This window comes from Vidua chalybeata, chromosome 5 (genome assembly GCF_026979565.1).
Source record: "Vidua chalybeata isolate OUT-0048 chromosome 5, bVidCha1 merged haplotype, whole genome shotgun sequence".
NCBI lineage: Eukaryota > Metazoa > Chordata > Aves > Passeriformes > Viduidae > Vidua > Vidua chalybeata.
The window spans coordinates 33783074-33799493 of NC_071534.1; the positions used below are offsets into that span (position 1 = coordinate 33783074).

The 16420-nt window shown below is 35.4% G+C and overlaps 1 protein-coding gene across 1 annotated transcript in view; it reads right to left on the minus strand.

Annotated features, from left to right (window-relative positions):
- OTOGL (otogelin like) overlaps positions 1 to 16420 on the minus strand; it is a 92817-nt gene that overhangs the window by 11776 nt on the left and 64621 nt on the right. Inside the window, exons 37-53 of the mRNA XM_053943544.1 lie at positions 14478 to 15340; positions 13617 to 13794; positions 12596 to 12738; positions 11515 to 11538; positions 11282 to 11374; positions 10469 to 10658; positions 8003 to 8217; positions 6823 to 6964; positions 6293 to 6478; positions 5555 to 5767; positions 4612 to 4716; positions 4193 to 4300; positions 3710 to 3811; positions 2349 to 2453; positions 2220 to 2260; positions 1170 to 1233; positions 41 to 219 (exon numbers count right to left, since the gene is read on the minus strand). Coding sequence (XP_053799519.1) covers positions 41 to 219; positions 1170 to 1233; positions 2220 to 2260; positions 2349 to 2453; positions 3710 to 3811; positions 4193 to 4300; positions 4612 to 4716; positions 5555 to 5767; positions 6293 to 6478; positions 6823 to 6964; positions 8003 to 8217; positions 10469 to 10658; positions 11282 to 11374; positions 11515 to 11538; positions 12596 to 12738; positions 13617 to 13794; positions 14478 to 15340 — 2951 coding nt within the window. The remainder of the gene's footprint in view (positions 1 to 40; positions 220 to 1169; positions 1234 to 2219; positions 2261 to 2348; positions 2454 to 3709; positions 3812 to 4192; positions 4301 to 4611; positions 4717 to 5554; positions 5768 to 6292; positions 6479 to 6822; positions 6965 to 8002; positions 8218 to 10468; positions 10659 to 11281; positions 11375 to 11514; positions 11539 to 12595; positions 12739 to 13616; positions 13795 to 14477; positions 15341 to 16420) is intronic.

Here is a 16420-nt window from a genome sequence, read left to right on the forward strand (position 1 = left end):
TTCACAAATTGCATCATTCCTGTATTTTAAGAATACTCACAGCTTCACATTGCTGGGAACAGTTCATCATTGTGAAATGCATAGCATTGTAACCTGTGTTCTGATCTTTTTCTTGTAAACATTGCACAGTGTAACAAAGGTCTCCATCCAGGTACTGAATCACTGACTGTCCGGGATTCAGTACTGTGACCTCTTGGAAGATGCACACATCATCCTTCTCTAAAACCAAAAGAAATAGATGATACCAGAGGGGAAAAAAGTATCATGACACAAATGAACAGAACCACTAGTATGACAGAAGTGGGGCAAATTCCTATTCATTGCAAAAGTATTCTATATTTTAGACTTGATTGGTTTGTGGTTTTAAATACCAAACAAGAGTGGGAGGAACGATCATTCAGTTTAAGAAAATGCTGCAAAATGCAAAACTGCCTAAAACTGCTAGTGTTCCTGCTATGGAAGTAAAAGAAGTCTGTTGTTCTTATTTTAAAAGTGTTCTAATATTTAACATTCAGCTATTCTGCACATCACAAAATGTAGCCTTTCTGCCAATTAAACTACTCTGTCTGCAAATACCTGTGGGCCAGTAATCTGCCCAAGCTGTACCATAAATATGTGCTTGGCTCTTGGAGGCAGTTCAGCCTGGGCTGCTGCCAGGACTGCAGCTAGCTGCAGCACCCCCATACACAGTGCAGCTGAAATCTAGTCTAGATGGGTAGCTGAGTGAGGGAAGGGAGCAGAGACTGGCAGATCTGGAGACTGGCTACATCCTCTTGTGCTGGCTGAGCAGGTCTGTTGCTCTGTGCAAGATGTTGTCCCATTTGTGTCGAAAGTGGACTAGGAGCAGCTGCCCTGCTCAGACTCAGCTACCGTTCACAGCCTGTTTCCTACTTGTCTCTCACCAGAGAGACTGTATCTGATTCTGAAAGCATGGGCAGCTCTACAACACTCCCACACTCTGCCAGAATAGACACAAAATGGATGGGTTATCAGGCAAAGTACCATATTCAGAAAAGAGAGTATCATTGCATAACTAGATAGACACACATCAAATTAAGATAAAAGAGCATTTACATTTGAGAAGGTGGTAATGACCTTAGTTCTGCTTTCTTTGCACACCCTTTTAGCTAAAAACTAAAACACAACAATGAGGAATATGAAAAAGTTACCACAAATGTAGTGAGTGCATCCACAAGCACTGGAAACACTGTTATCTATTTTTTTAACTTCTCCCTGAGTACAGAAAGATAAAAGTTTGCAAAGTCATGCACAATTAAATGTAGTGCTACACAGACAATTTTTCTCTAAAAATGTAAAATATTACTTCCATCACTTCCACCTCTAGTTTCATAAAAGAGTAAAACTGCAATGTACTCAAGAAAGAGTAGCACATTCAGAGTTATTCAGTGTATTTATATCTTAAAACAGAAAACAGCACTTCATTTTCTGTAGGGGTGCATAGAGTAGCAGAGTCAATAAACAGCATTTTTTCCTTAGATACAAAGTTATTTCTATAATAAATATATTAGCAAAAGATTGCCTTCTAAGTATTTTCTTCCGAAAGATAGGTGAAAGCTATTTAAATCTAAAATTCCTCAATAGACTTTACATTAAACCTATTTGCCTGGGTTCTGTTTAATGCTGTCTTCACATGAGGAAAAAACGTCAGGCATTGGATAAGGAAAATATGGTCACTATGGTATTAATGGGAGCTTGAACATTCACTCATAATTATTTTCCAGATCACAGTCCCTATTATGAAAAACTACATGAGGACCAAAATATTTATGATTTCTCATAACAGCAAAATTCAATAATGTTAAATCATTTTAATCAAAAGTATAAATTATTAACAAAATGACACATTTCTTCAGATGATACATATAATCATATAGCTTATACTTCATTAATTATTTTTTAAATGTGAATTATTTATGTGGAAAGCCTTACTAGCATATTGTTTCATGTCAACACTGAACAGGATAAAATTACAATTGCTTTTTTCTTTTTCCACCTTACAACACACAAAGTGAAATTTCTCTGAGGAATGGTTGACAACACTATGCAGACACTTGGAATTGCATGCTTGAACTGGGACTGGAGGGCAATCCCACCCTGTCTCTATTCGCTCTTTACAACTAACTGAAACAAGGAGTGTAAAAGTGAGGAGTAAGACAGTTCAACATCATTACTAACAATATTTAAAAGACACCACTTACCAAATTACAGGTCAGCATGGTAGCATTTTCACAACTACATTCTGAGGAGATAAAGAAATTTGTGTTAATCAATTAGCTAACTGTTAGTTTTGGTTAACAGTTGTGACTAAGGAATAAAGCAATAATTACCACAGTGCCATTCTGGACAACATTGCCCAAGTATTTTTTCCTTCACAAGTGTCATGTCATCTGTGCAAATCATAGGAGGCTCAGAACAAAGATTTTCATCACAAACTAAACGAGGGGAAAAAACATATGAGAATTTATTCAACTTTCCTTCATGTTTTCCAGCTTACATTAATTTTGATAAACTATTTAAAAACTAAGGCTATTTTATATAAATGTTATTGTGTTTCTTAAGCATCTGAACTATACTTGGAATGAAAAACTAAACAAAAATTTTCAAAAGTGATTTTAGTTGTCTTAGAACATGTTTAAATTTTCAGAGAACATCAAACAGGAATCATTTAATATTCTTCCAACTTCAGAGTTACTCAAGATAATAACCAGTACCAAAGACAACTCAAACCATATTCTTTGGGAAACATAGACTTGATATGTACTGTAAAGTGCACTTCTGTAACATAACAGGGAGCAACTGCCCTCCAGGTATGATGCTAATAAGAAAATACTGTCTCCCTTATCAGAAGCAGCTTTCTGCAACTGTGAAAGATCATGCACTAAGATCTAAATTTCTCCCTGCCATAACTGGGGGAAAAATGCCAAAGGCCTTTGCAGAAAATTTCACCTGGGTAAAACTGCTAGGAAAGGGAAAGGACTAAAATACAGAAACAACTGAAGTAAACATTGCTAAATTCCAAACTTAGTGGAAGGTAATTTAATTACTTGAAATTACCCTGAAAGACTGTAATAGGATGAAAATTAATCTAAATTAAGCAGTTATACTTATAGATGTTACTTTAAAATGTATAGCACAATTTATGTATTTTATGAGACTATGAAAAGGACTAAGTTACACTGCAAATATTTTTCTTCTGCCTGCTCACTGTTTGAAAAGTAGTCAACCCAGCAGTATTTGAAACCCTTGGTCTACTCCTTCCCTTAGGAACTAAAAGTGCTAAGATACTGCCTAAATTAATGAACTGTACAACAGAGGAAAACCAACATAGAAGCAGTTTTATTAAATGTGTTTTAATATATGAACAATTGTATATTTGTACTCCAAGGATGGGATTCAGTGCCACATTAATATACTGGTATTTAAATCACTGTGAAGATAACCGTATTTCTGTCTGGTGAACTGAATAACCTCTCCAGATTCCACTGACTAGGTTTGTTAGACTGCCATTGGGCATACCAAGAACTTTGAATCTCTGTCAAATTTGGTACCTCTACATCCTCATTTCAATCTCTCAGTTTATACCTGAAGCCCACTCTAATTGCCAAACCTAAACAAATCCCTGCACAGGCATGCACTGTCATTTTTACTGAATTTGGTGACATATCAAACTCACAACAGCTACACTCACCGCAGTAGTAATGAGGACAACAGTAGTGTATGGTATTAAGGTCTACAGTGAGAATTTCCCCTTCACTACACAAGGGAACAGGTTCAATACAGGATTCACAAACTAAATTTAAAAAAAAAAGCAAAAGAGACATGTAAAAAGTTTTAAATACTAAAAAGTTAGTGCATGTGAATTCCATCTAATAGACTATATAAAAGGCAATACTGCATTTGTTACTCAGATAACAGAACTTCTAAGGATTTTATGGATATAAAAGCTAAACAAAGCTAAAACAAAGCTAAACAAAGTTTTTGATGTTCAACATTATGTTGGAAAAAAAAAATCCCCCAATTCAAGAATAATGATGCTCCAGTACACCAGATCTGTGTGAAATCTCACTCCAAGAATTCCTGCCTTGAGTTATTTATTTTAGAATTACAGTCTGTTTTTGTAAATACTCAACTATTCCTTAGCTCTCCATAAAAGATATTAGAGGCTTCTTACCACAGAGATGAGAGAAACAACAGGGATCTTCCTGTTTTGCTTCAACAATAAACTGATCTTCTCTGCAGTCAGGCTGGGAGGCATTAAAACAAACTGAAGGATCACATTCTGTAGGATGTGAAACAAAAACGGTTTTAAAAGAAGTCATTGAAACAATATGAAAAATATAAAGAAAATATATTCTTCATATGCTAAGTAAAACAAAATACCCCAAACTGACTGTAATTCAGAAGTAACACAGAGACAAAGACAAAAAAAAAATACTGGAGAATGTTTAAGAAAACATACATCAATGCCTGGTGCTATTTACAGTGTCCCATTCTGTTAACAATCTGTTAACTTGTAATGCAAATTTTCTTCCAACATATAATACAAGTATGGAAAACTTTCCACTAACTGTGGTTTTGTATTTCCCTTACCACATCGGTACTGTGGACAGCAGGACAGAGGGTGGTAGCCTACCACTAATTTTTCATTGGGTTTGCATGTTGGAATAACAGCATCACACAATGACATGTTACATTCTGTGGGATAAAAAACAATATTGATGTCTTTAAACAGATACAAGTTCAAGTCCTATAGTTCAGGCTATTTATACCATCTAATACAAAGATCCACAAAACGAGCAGCCCAAGTCAGTTTAAAGTTCACTCCATACCATCATTTTGAGCTCAACCCAAGCAAGCAGTTATATCCCTCATAAAACTGGTATTTACTTGCTCTGCTCCCTATGCATGAAGCCAACTATAATGTCCCACTGATATTCCTTGACCAAATGGACAATACAGCATTGGTTACAGGCATCTTGTATGTAAAAGCACTACATCATCTGGACCGTATGTTATTTTCCTTAAAGACATTATGAAGAAATTAATATATTTTGCTTAATGTTTTTGGAGCAACAAGCTTATTCTTTTTCTTAACAACCATGGATATGCAGAATATTAGTATTGAGTGATCAGCTCCCAAAAAACAGCTTCTGGGAAACAGCAGTAGATCAGAGGACACTGCTCATCACATCAAAGCACTAGAAAGAAAAGCAAGCAATCTCTGACAATGACCTCAAATACCAAGGTACTTCTATCATTGAATATATATCAATTTATTATTAAATTCCATGCAAGAGCTTAAAAAATAATTTTTAACAGAATTTTTGTTTATCTGGTGGACTTCTAAGAAAAAAGTTATTTCAGTGAATAATTCTTATAAAGAATAGAAGCCTCAATTCCTGGCCCAACCAGCCACAAGTACTTGAAAATTAATTATAAAAAATGTTACCTTGAATCTAAAGTTTGTCAGCTGCCTGTGAATGTGAAGCACTTATTTTATACTTCTGTTACAGAAAACAAGTGTGGTACGTACCACAAACTTTCTTGGGACAGCAAGCTCTCTCTTCAATGACATGGAATAGAACTTCCCCTTCTCTTTCACAGACTGGTGGTGGATCCTCACTGCACTCAGGTTCTACAGCAATAATGCTTCCATTTTCTAAACAGCCATACATGCAGCACCCCCTCATGGACCCATTCCAGATCTCCCCAGCAGAGTGGGGTTGTCCTTTATTATCTGTACATGCTGGAAGAAAAAAAAAAAAACATTCTATCCCTTCAACAAGCAGACAGCTCCCATTTCCTTCAAGCAGCTATGACTTGCATAGTCATAGCAAAATCATTGCATAAAATAATATGGCTGTGGAGCATTACAATGAAAGAATCCAAGAAAGGATGATGACTTTAAAAGCCCCAAAGGAACAAATGTTTTTCTATGGGTGAAAGTGGGTGAGGGCAAGGGACAGAACCTGCCCATGTTATTCTTTCCAGAGTTTTCAAGACAGGAAAGCCTGGGAGATACAGAAGAATGACCATCACTTTTCACCCAACAGAGGTATATCCAGCACTGGCCCTTAAAGCCAAGTTAACTGAAAGCACAAACTGCTGTAGCTTGAGAAGAAGGTAGGCTCTCTGTTGAAGGGACCTTTACCAGATTCATATTTACTGAGGACCAACACAGAACTTAAGCTTATCTCTTACCATGAGCTGCTAATATAACTGCTGTTAATACTACCATAAGTGCAAAACTACTCTGTCTTACTGTACTTACTACATTTTTCTTCTGGTATACAGAGGTCAGAGTCTGTTCTATGCAGAATGGTGCCATTTTTACATACACAGTCTTCCCTTAAATAGGAACAGGCAGAATCTTCATAGAACCATTTATTCAAGCATGTCTTGGCTTCACAGGGTTGCACACAAGGCTGGTATTCCTTGCCCTCAGGACAGCTCAATGCTGCAAGGAATAAAAAAGGACATTGAGTGCTTCTGTATTCCTTTAGCATTTCATTGGTTAAATAGGTAGTAATAACAAGTGAGACAGCACAGAAAGCACACATTAATACTTTAAACAGTACTTTAGGTAGGCAACTGATTCAATTGAGATTAAAATTCATTCATGACTAAATAATGTATTCCCATCTTAAGAACTTGTACTCTGATTTACCAATGCTGTGATGAGATGTTACTTACAAGAATAATAGAAAGAAATAGAATTTTAACTTATCACTAAACACTTAATCACTAAAAAATGTCATCAGTAAAGCCACATAAGGGTACAGAATATGGCAATGTACTTACAACAGTAATCAGGTGTCCTCCATTTAATACAGATGTTGTGCTTGTTGCATAATGCTACATATGCAGAAAGTGCATCACACTCATAGTTCCAAAAATTAATACTGTTGATCCACATCTTCTCACAAAATTCCTGTGGTGACACCTAGGAACATATTGAAATTGGGAATTAACAAGTATAAGGACTTCCTGTAACTAAAATAAATCAGCAACTAAGAGAATACAGCCACAAGGGAAAAAAATCACTAGCAGTGTCTAAATTTAAAAATAACTTTTTTGTCAGAACACTCATTCTGCAAAACTTAAACTGCCAGAATTTTTTATGCTGACCAGTAGACAGAGAATGCAGTCCTAATGAGTCACACTACTTTAAAGAACTTTTCAGCATAGCCCTGTCAACTAAAAGTGAACAATCTCAACTAAACATTGCTGCTGTACCAATCCTGCTGTGAATGAATTACTTATTACTCTGTTTCTGTGCCTATAGAACCTGATAGCCTATTTTACACATCTATCTCTCAGAAAGAAAGGGCCACTTGAGTAATTAATCCTTTTTATTTTTAATTAAGTCGGGAAAGTCAGTTAGACCTCAGAGATTTGGGGCTTCCTCATTTTCTGTTCTGGAAAGTAGCTGTGCTGCACTACCCACCTCTAGCAATCTATAGAGGTCTACCCACCTCTATAGCTGCATGCTACAGCTATATCCCCATGAGAAAGTACAGTTTGTAGAAGAAAATTATAATGATTTCTGTAAGAAATGCTACAAAATTGTTAGCGTAATATTGACTATGTCAAAACATTTTAACTCGAAATTTCTTTAGTCCAATAAGTCTTCAGCTGCATGAATCGCTGTTATGTGCAGCAGAAGCATGAGGCTTTCTGTTCTATTGATCCACATGAAGCATTTAATAAAAATAACATCTCTGGAATGTGTTTATCTTGACATGATGATCCAGTGTGTCTCCTTTGAGAAATGCCCATTAAGTAATTTTTAAAAACAGCATTATAGTACAGGGATCAATATAGATGTGTGTTTACAATGGACAACATGACAGGGGTATTAAAGCCACCCATTCCATTGTCAAATCATAAAAATAAGCAAAATATGAAAAATGTGCATGTATCAGTCACTCTTTTCTTAATTATACAACTATTATATTATTTTTCTGATCCTCATACTCACTTTCTTGTGACAAGGGATGAAAATGCTTCTTTTTAACAGTTCCATACAGTATGTGCAGTTATCTTCAGTACAGTTTCTTACTGGCCTCCTGGTTGTTACATCAAGAGATTTCTCAATTTCCCAACTCTTGATGAACATTTCAATTTCCTCCATATTTGTAATTATGGTCATGTTTTGCATTTTCAGGTCATCACTAGGATCTCCATTACAAACCCCTGGGGACAGAGCATCATATTCAAAGGACACACAGACATGCCTTCATTTGGGAGAGAAAAGCGACCTGATAAGTTATGATCAACACTGCTTCAGGCTGACCTGTGAAAATCAGTCACCTGAGTATATAAATTAAAGCAGCTGTATGTCCACTGTAGTTCCATCTTCCTGCTTGTGATTTGAGTTCTCAGCTCAATGGCTTAGTAAAACAAGTAGACCATACAATACAATTCATTGTACCTTTCACAAAAATTAACTTCTGAGAAAAACTGCTACCAAAATGTGCTGTTGAGTGTAACAAATTCACTGACATGGCGCTAGATTCTGATCTCATTCTACTGAATGGCAGTCAGTTCCTTGGGAATAATAGTAGATGGTTTTGAGATTAATTGCTCATCACTGATGATTTCACACTGTATTGAGATTTAATTGAACTTTCTAAGTGCAAGAAGTTATTAAAAGAATCTTTTGATGAACAAATTGCTTTATCTAGAGAAAATATTGTTCTTACTCAAGTTATTAATACAAAACCACTGTAAAAAAATACCTTCCCAGACCCCTGGCATTCATTGTCATTCATTATTCTATTGACACATAAATTAAAATATATGATCTCTTTAAGCACATAACAAGTGAGTAATGCCAAAACTTTAATCTTCATACTAGTTTTCCATCTCAGGAACTGATCAGGCAAAGTTCCTTTCTTGTTTTCCCTTTCCTTCTGCGCTGTTAAACACACCCTAAGCCCTTGCCCTTGTGTTTTCAGCCCTGCAGCCTGATGCTCTCCAGGGTCCTTTGTTAGAACTGGACTAGCTTGGTGTGGCAGGCTATTCTTCCAGACAGCATGGAGAAATACAGAAGATGGCATTTAAATATGAATTGTTTTTTAGTAGCACCACTTTCCAGTATTCTTAGCTCTTCTGCTTCTTGCCACAGATCACAAACTGCTGGCATTAGAATTTGTAAGGCCATGCTACAGAACTGCAGAATCAATATAGCTTTAAAAATAAAGCAAATTTACCACATAGTCCCACAACTTTTTCTAGTATGAGAGGAAAAGGATTGCAAAATCCCAGACAGGAACAGACAGCAGAGGACAGGAAAGAAGCACTAAAGAAAACTTCTGACTTTACTGCAAAATATCAGGTAGTGCAACATTTTAAGCTAAGTTTGGATTTGTCTGCATAGTCTTCCTCTTTATGTTCTGATGACACAAAGAAGAACTATTCTATAGTTCTCTTTACGTTTGACCTCATCTTGTCCCACTCATTCAGCATACATAGAGAAGACGGCATGATACTGGGAAAAGATGCAGGGCCAGCCTTCACCTTCTCTCAGTAGATTTAGGAGAACTTTTGTTTTGTTCAAGCAGAAGACAGCAACTGATTTTAAAGACTTGATTTGTTTATATTTACACTTAAAGCATATCTGAATTGCTCTGCTTGCTTTTAAAACTAATAGCAGTTTAAAAAACTATAAGAAGTTCATTTTCTTTTTCAATATGAAGTACATTATGTAAAATTACAAACCACTAGAAAATGAATATTTATGATAAAATTAAAGTAATTTCTAATCATCTGCCTACACTTTTCCATATCATTCATACTGGCAAAGTTATAAAAAGGCTTCAGGTAAACTTGAAACATGCTACATTTACTATCATTGTAATTCAAGACTGAGATACCTCAGTATAGTTTTAGACCTTAGACCCAGCCTCAAGAGGTCTAAAATCAGATTCTTAATTCACTGTCCTCACAAGACTTGGACCCTTCCCAAGATACAATTTGTGTCAGTATTTCCAAAGCAATAAGCTACCACTGCTAACATCAGACAGTTATTCTTGCCTCCATAATCACTGAAATATACTATCACTACCTGAACTTCTTTAGCAGCCACTTCTTCACTAAAAATTTTCTTTTTCTTTACTTGGCTTCAGCAAAACTCTTAAAACAGGCAGAAATAAATAAAAGAAATAAGTAAATTTTTTAGAAGTTATTTAGATACAATGTGCTGATCACTACTTGGTCTGGAAAGTACTCTATTAGCACACAGTGCTGTCAAACAGAATGCTTAATTTATTATTAATTAATTAATAGTATTTCACAGGCTCTCACATAGGATTGCCAGCAGAGTTAATGAGGGTCACAATGAGAACTATAGGGACAGCTGGTCACAGTCACAGACACAAACGGGAGTTGCAAATTTCAATTGGTAAGTTATTGAATAAGAAAAAAATTGCCACCATAGCCTCACCACAAAGGCCTTCTGTCTTCCTCGTTGAGTTAGAGTATAATCCATACTGTATATCTATGATGCCTGTAACATGAGCCCACTTGATGCTAATACCAGCTGGGGTATTAACCACATACATTGCACCGGTGTCCTGAATACTCAGTCCTTCTTTTGAAAACGGCAATGATTGAATTACAGAATCCACAACTACCTAAAATAAACCAAACACATTTTAGAGATAAAGCCAGACTGCAATGATGTATTTTATATGTATTTCTATTTTAAAACAAAATACTATTTTCACAGCCTCTGCCACACATAACAGTCACAGTGCTTAGAGAGTTTCCCACCCATGCCACTTCCAAAAACTGCAAATGAAGTAGGCATGAGGAAAAAAAATCTTTTGTAATTAGGGAAAGAATAGATCTTATTTATCACATATCATATGATGAAACAAAACCTCATTCCAATTATTGAAAGTCATCTGTTGTGACTTGTTACTGACTAGCAAGAAAAGTAGCTTAAGTATTTTTCACTTCTAGGGTTCAAGGGTTTCTGGAAGTATAGTCTTAGGCATAAATGCTTTTGAAGCGTCATTAAAATCTCAAAAGAACTTTAAAGTGACATGGAAAAATGACATTTAAGTGAAGCATGGTACCAGAAATGTAAATTGTTTGTTTTGCCTCTAGTACACCATGAATTATTTGGAACCTAATCTGCAAAAGTAATCCTAATCTTGTAGTGTTTTATTTTAAATCTGATTTATCACATTCTACAACAGAACAGCTCTCCAGCTATTTTTTAAGAATACACACGCTGTTGATATATACTTACTTTTCTTGCTAAACGATTGATAAGTATTTGACAAGTGTATGTTGTGACATTTAATTTCTTAAAACAGAGCCCTGAAGTGTTTGCAGGTGGCACCTTGAAAGAAAAGTGACAAGGAAATTTAGTTACTATTATTTTTCTAATTCTGTGCCAGTTTTATTGGAATTTTCTGTATTAATTAAATATTTTTTTAATATTAGTGCATTTTAAAATCAGCAAAATAAGCAAGTACTTACTAGTTTTCTTATTGAATTTGCACTCTGGAATAAACATGAAAAATAAATTAGAAGTACAATAATAATCAGCAGCATTTTTATTTAGCAAAAATAAGTTACTATTTTCTTTGCCTTTAATATTCTTCTACAATCAGCTAAATAATTAAACTAATTTAACATATTATGCATAAATAATACAAAATACACACTTTCCAGCTAATTTAGTGCATATGCTGAAAGGTCATTTCAAATTATATTTCTTAAAGAACTACAGACTTCTAAAGCTCATCTGCATATGTGTTCTGCATTCCCACCTCTAGACCGCAACCAGGAAATGAGAGAGCAATTTAATAGAAAACATCTAAAACAATGCAAGACTGTTACCTTTAACAGTCTTAAAGGTCAAGTGTACAGTTGCCCTGTGAGAATAAATAAGAGATGGGAAAGAAAGAATCCTGTTGAAGCCCCTCATCACTGACTGGTTTATCCACAAACTGAAGATGGACTCAATACAGCTGCTCAAGGCCTGCACAAATTAGGGCTATGGTCAATGCAAAGGAAATGTATGTACAGATTCTAAGGATGAGACTGACCTGACCTAAACTGGCAGTCTAAAAATAAAGTAGTTGGATCCCCTCTGTGGACAATGCAGAGAGTCAGACAACCACAAACAACAACTCATCACAAACTCATTAATACTTTTCTAAAATAACTACAAAACATATTTTGTGACTATTAAAAACATTTTACTATTTTGACCATATTGTAAAGTATAAATTCAAGGTTACAAGAACACTTCTGTGTGGAGAGCCTGAAAGGAGAGATGCATATTGAGAAGTTATGTCACCTCTAATAATTTAAAAGGCATCTACATTTGAATTTCCTTATAACACAACAATTATTATTTAACTCAAGATTAAATTCTTTTATCTAGACAACATTATTAAGCATTCTTCTTGAAAATTAAATAACTTGGTATTTTTCATTGAGTGTGGCTTTTATATATAAGTCTTAATTGAAATATTTTTGCATAATTTCAAACCTATAACACAAAAAAATTCAAGGAACAAGTATAATTATTTCATAAATGCAAGAACCTTACCTGATTAGCAGGACATTTTTCAATATGAGCAACAATCATTTCTCCTGGTAACTTGACTAAAATATAGGAAGCCATATTACAGAGGGCTATGTTGTTTCCATCAAATGTAATAACACTCAGTTCAGACAGTACAGAACACTGACCTAAAAAAAACTGTCATTTAATGAGGTTACCACAAAACTAAATACCGGGCATTTCTAAAAACTTTCAGTTCTAGCATTATTTGCTTTTGCACATACATTCATAGATAGATAGATAGATAGATTACTTTGTTCTGCAGACAACATACTGAGCCATAAGCCTAATGAAATGTTTAGGTTACTCAGTGGAAATACCTTAACCTGCTTCTGTGTGCCCAGGGTAGGGAAAAATGTTTAAATTGGTGAAAATTTTTACTTAAGTCAATGTTTTACAGGCAAGGTCAATGAATATGCACGATGTGAGATAAAATATATGTTTTTTTCTTTTTTTCAGATACTGACAAGGGACTTATCTGTCTTATCTTGAAAAAAATATAAAGTGCAATATTGGTTTCATGGATGCTGCAAGGTTTTAAATATGACTTCTCTTTAGCCTTTTTGTTCCCTTGGCAGGCTCATCTGCCAGTTTCTGCAGTGTTTAAGCATGAATAAAAACTGCAATTAGAGCTAAATGAAATATGGGGGTTCTGTCTTTCAGAAAAGCTAGTATTTAATTTCTTTTTCTTCATAAAGTGTTGAAATCTTAACATTTCTACTGATAAAAATTCTGAAAAGTCTCAGCTGAAAAATACTGGTGTTCATGCTGGAGATGTCATTTCAATGTTTTCATTAAAAAAGAAAAATATTTTCATTCTCCAGGATGTCAATTCAAAGGTACCAAAATGTTCAGTATATTTTATTCTGCTTTGCTGATGAATAGCTATTTTTAATTAATTCCAGTACTTAACCTCATATTCCCATTGTAATAACCCTTTAATTTATTACTTGACATTTACAGATCAAGGCTCCATATTTTATTTAAAAATAAAAGAGAGACTTACAGGGACATTCCCATTCTGGACAACAGCTGTCAGTGTTAACTTGAACAGGCATTCCTCGAAAACCACAATCTGGCTTCTGCACATCCTTAGGGCAGTTCCTTGAAAGATTGTATAACATCCAAGCCATATTAACACATACATACTGGCTACATTTGTCAACAGGTTCGAGGTATCTTGGCTGTCACATAAGGAAAAAACAAACAGAGTCAACTTTAACTTCATTGGCCTTATGAAGTCCAAGCGATGACTTGTCCATCCCCCAGCTCTGAGAGAGAATCAGCACATCTACCTGCCCTTCACCAGTTATTTTGGAATGACTTGACTTTGTGTGATTGTAACCACTGACAATGATACATGTCCATTCACTCGCACCATTCCTGTTCCATCCATCTTTGGTGGAATACCCTATGTAAAGCATTCTGCATTGAGGGTACATGTTATAATCAGTTATAAACTGAAGCATTTTAAGAAACACAAAATCATGCATTCCCATCATTTTAAAATCTATGACAGAGGAACAAGTGGAAGAAGAAAAGCCAGGGTAAGATCATGCAGAAACATCAAAATTCCAAGGATCATGGCTTTTTTGGCACGTCAGAAATATATTTAGCTATCTAGAAAACTCACATAGTTTTAAAGCATCTTTTTCAGAGTAATACATCCAAGTTGCAGAATATACCAGGGCAGTGTAAGAGCAGCAACAAAACTATCCTCTAAGAATAACTGAGGATTTTAAAACAAGTAAATTAAATAGAAAATAGGAACTATTTTAAATCTCTGGTATTACATATGCAGAATAACAGAATGGATTGAAAAGTAATATATATGTTAACACACAGGGGAAAATAAGACTGATCATACCACACACTCAGAAGATGTAGATATCAGTGTATGCATCATCGTGCCAAAGTAAGCCTTGTCAGCTACAGCCATCGTTTCTGATGAGGAAGGCAGAGCCATTCCACCACTGGAAAGAAATAAATCTGTTATAGCTCTGGTTTGCAGCTCTGTGGCCTCTGTTACACTAAAATAAGGTGTAATGGGTTTCTGTGTTGGGATTTTGGACCTATCTGATGTTGTTACATCCCGGATTCCAGAAATAGAGATATCTTTGACTGCAGTTGTATTTCTTGAAAAAAGCAGACTCTGAAGTGCAGTTACTGGCAAATAAGGTGGGGAAGATTTGTCAACTGTGGTTGTCTTTGTCTTGGTAACATTTTTTTGCTCACTTGACGTCTGACCATCTTCTGAAATATCCACAGTTTTTTCAAATGAAGTTGTGTATTTAACTTCTGATGCTATGTATGAAGTACTCTTCATCTGTGATAATGGATTTGTAGTACCAGTTGCTTCCATTATATTAATCTTCGGAGTTTCTCTAGTGCTCTGTGAAGCTTGAGTTACTGCAGTTGTAAATAAAGATTTGTGTCTTTCTATGGTGGTAGGAACTGAAGCTGAAGCCATATAAAAATCCAAATTGACAACAAAAGAATCAGCGGTTTTTGTAGTAATCCTAGAGGCTAGGGTGGTGGCGCCTGAAGTAACTAATAAACTGGCTGAAGAGCTAGGTAGCATTTTTGCATAAATATAAGGTGCTTTTGAGGATGTAGCATTCACTGTTGTGTTTGTGATCATTGGCGTAGTGGATTGAGTGATGATTCCAGCTGGTATGGCTGATATTGTTCCATCTTCTTCTGAAGAACTTACCGAAGAACTCTGCTTTCCTAGAGAAACATTAGAGATATGAGTGGTCTTAGGAAGAGGTGAGGGCACAGAGGGCTGGCTTTCTAAAGTGATTTCAGAGGTGTTAGGCATTAGTAATGAGGGCATTACAATGGATGTTTTTAGTGCTGCTGAAAAGTTGGTAGAGAGATTTATTTTTAAAGTGAATTTAGAAAAATCCACGGAAGTTGCAAGGTCTGTAATTGGAATTTTTGACGTTCCTTGTGTATCTAGAGATGAAACTGATGCTTGGGTAGCACTTATATTTTGTGTTAGTGATGACGTGCTACTGACTATGGGAATCAATGAAGAACTTTTAGTCTGAGATGTCACATAAGATGGTTCTGATGTTGATGACAAGGTTGTAAATAAAGATAATGACCTTGTAAAAGAAGGATTTTTGGAAATGGAAGTACCTGAAGCCATAGGGTCAGTTTTCAATTCTGTATCTGAACTGTTTGGGTACTCTGTAAGTTCTGAAGTGGTTATTGATGTAGAATTTAGAGGTAATACCAATGTCCTGAGAGGGAAGGTTGTAGATGCAAGAGATTTCTTTGGATTTTTAGAAATGAATGATAATGAAAAGAAATCAGTGTGCATTATTTGCTTATTTTCTGTTGAGGCTTTACTTACAGATCTATCAAAGATTGTTGTATTGATTAGAAGAGTGGAGGCGCTAGAAGGTACTGTATAAAAGCTTTTGGAGGCAACAGTGGCACCAGCCATAGCTTTGGGCTTCAGGAAGGTAAACAGAGAATGCACTGGTGTAGACACTGTGCAAGTTGCAGGACTTGAAGAAATGTTTTTAGGGATTTGAGAAACAACTTGAGGTGAAGATACAGTCATTATTGGCAGAGCAGCAGAAATACTGCCCTTTTTTAATGCAGATGTCTGCTTGGGAACAGTTGTTGAAGTTTGCACTGAAGATGAAAGTGGCTTTGGAGAAAAACTGGTTGAAGAGCTAACATTTAATGATATCAGAGAAGTTTTAGACAAGGGTTTTGCTGTTTTGAAATATGAAACTGTGATTAATTGAGGAACACTTGTCTCAGAGCTAGAAAATCTAGTAGTCGTAAGAATTT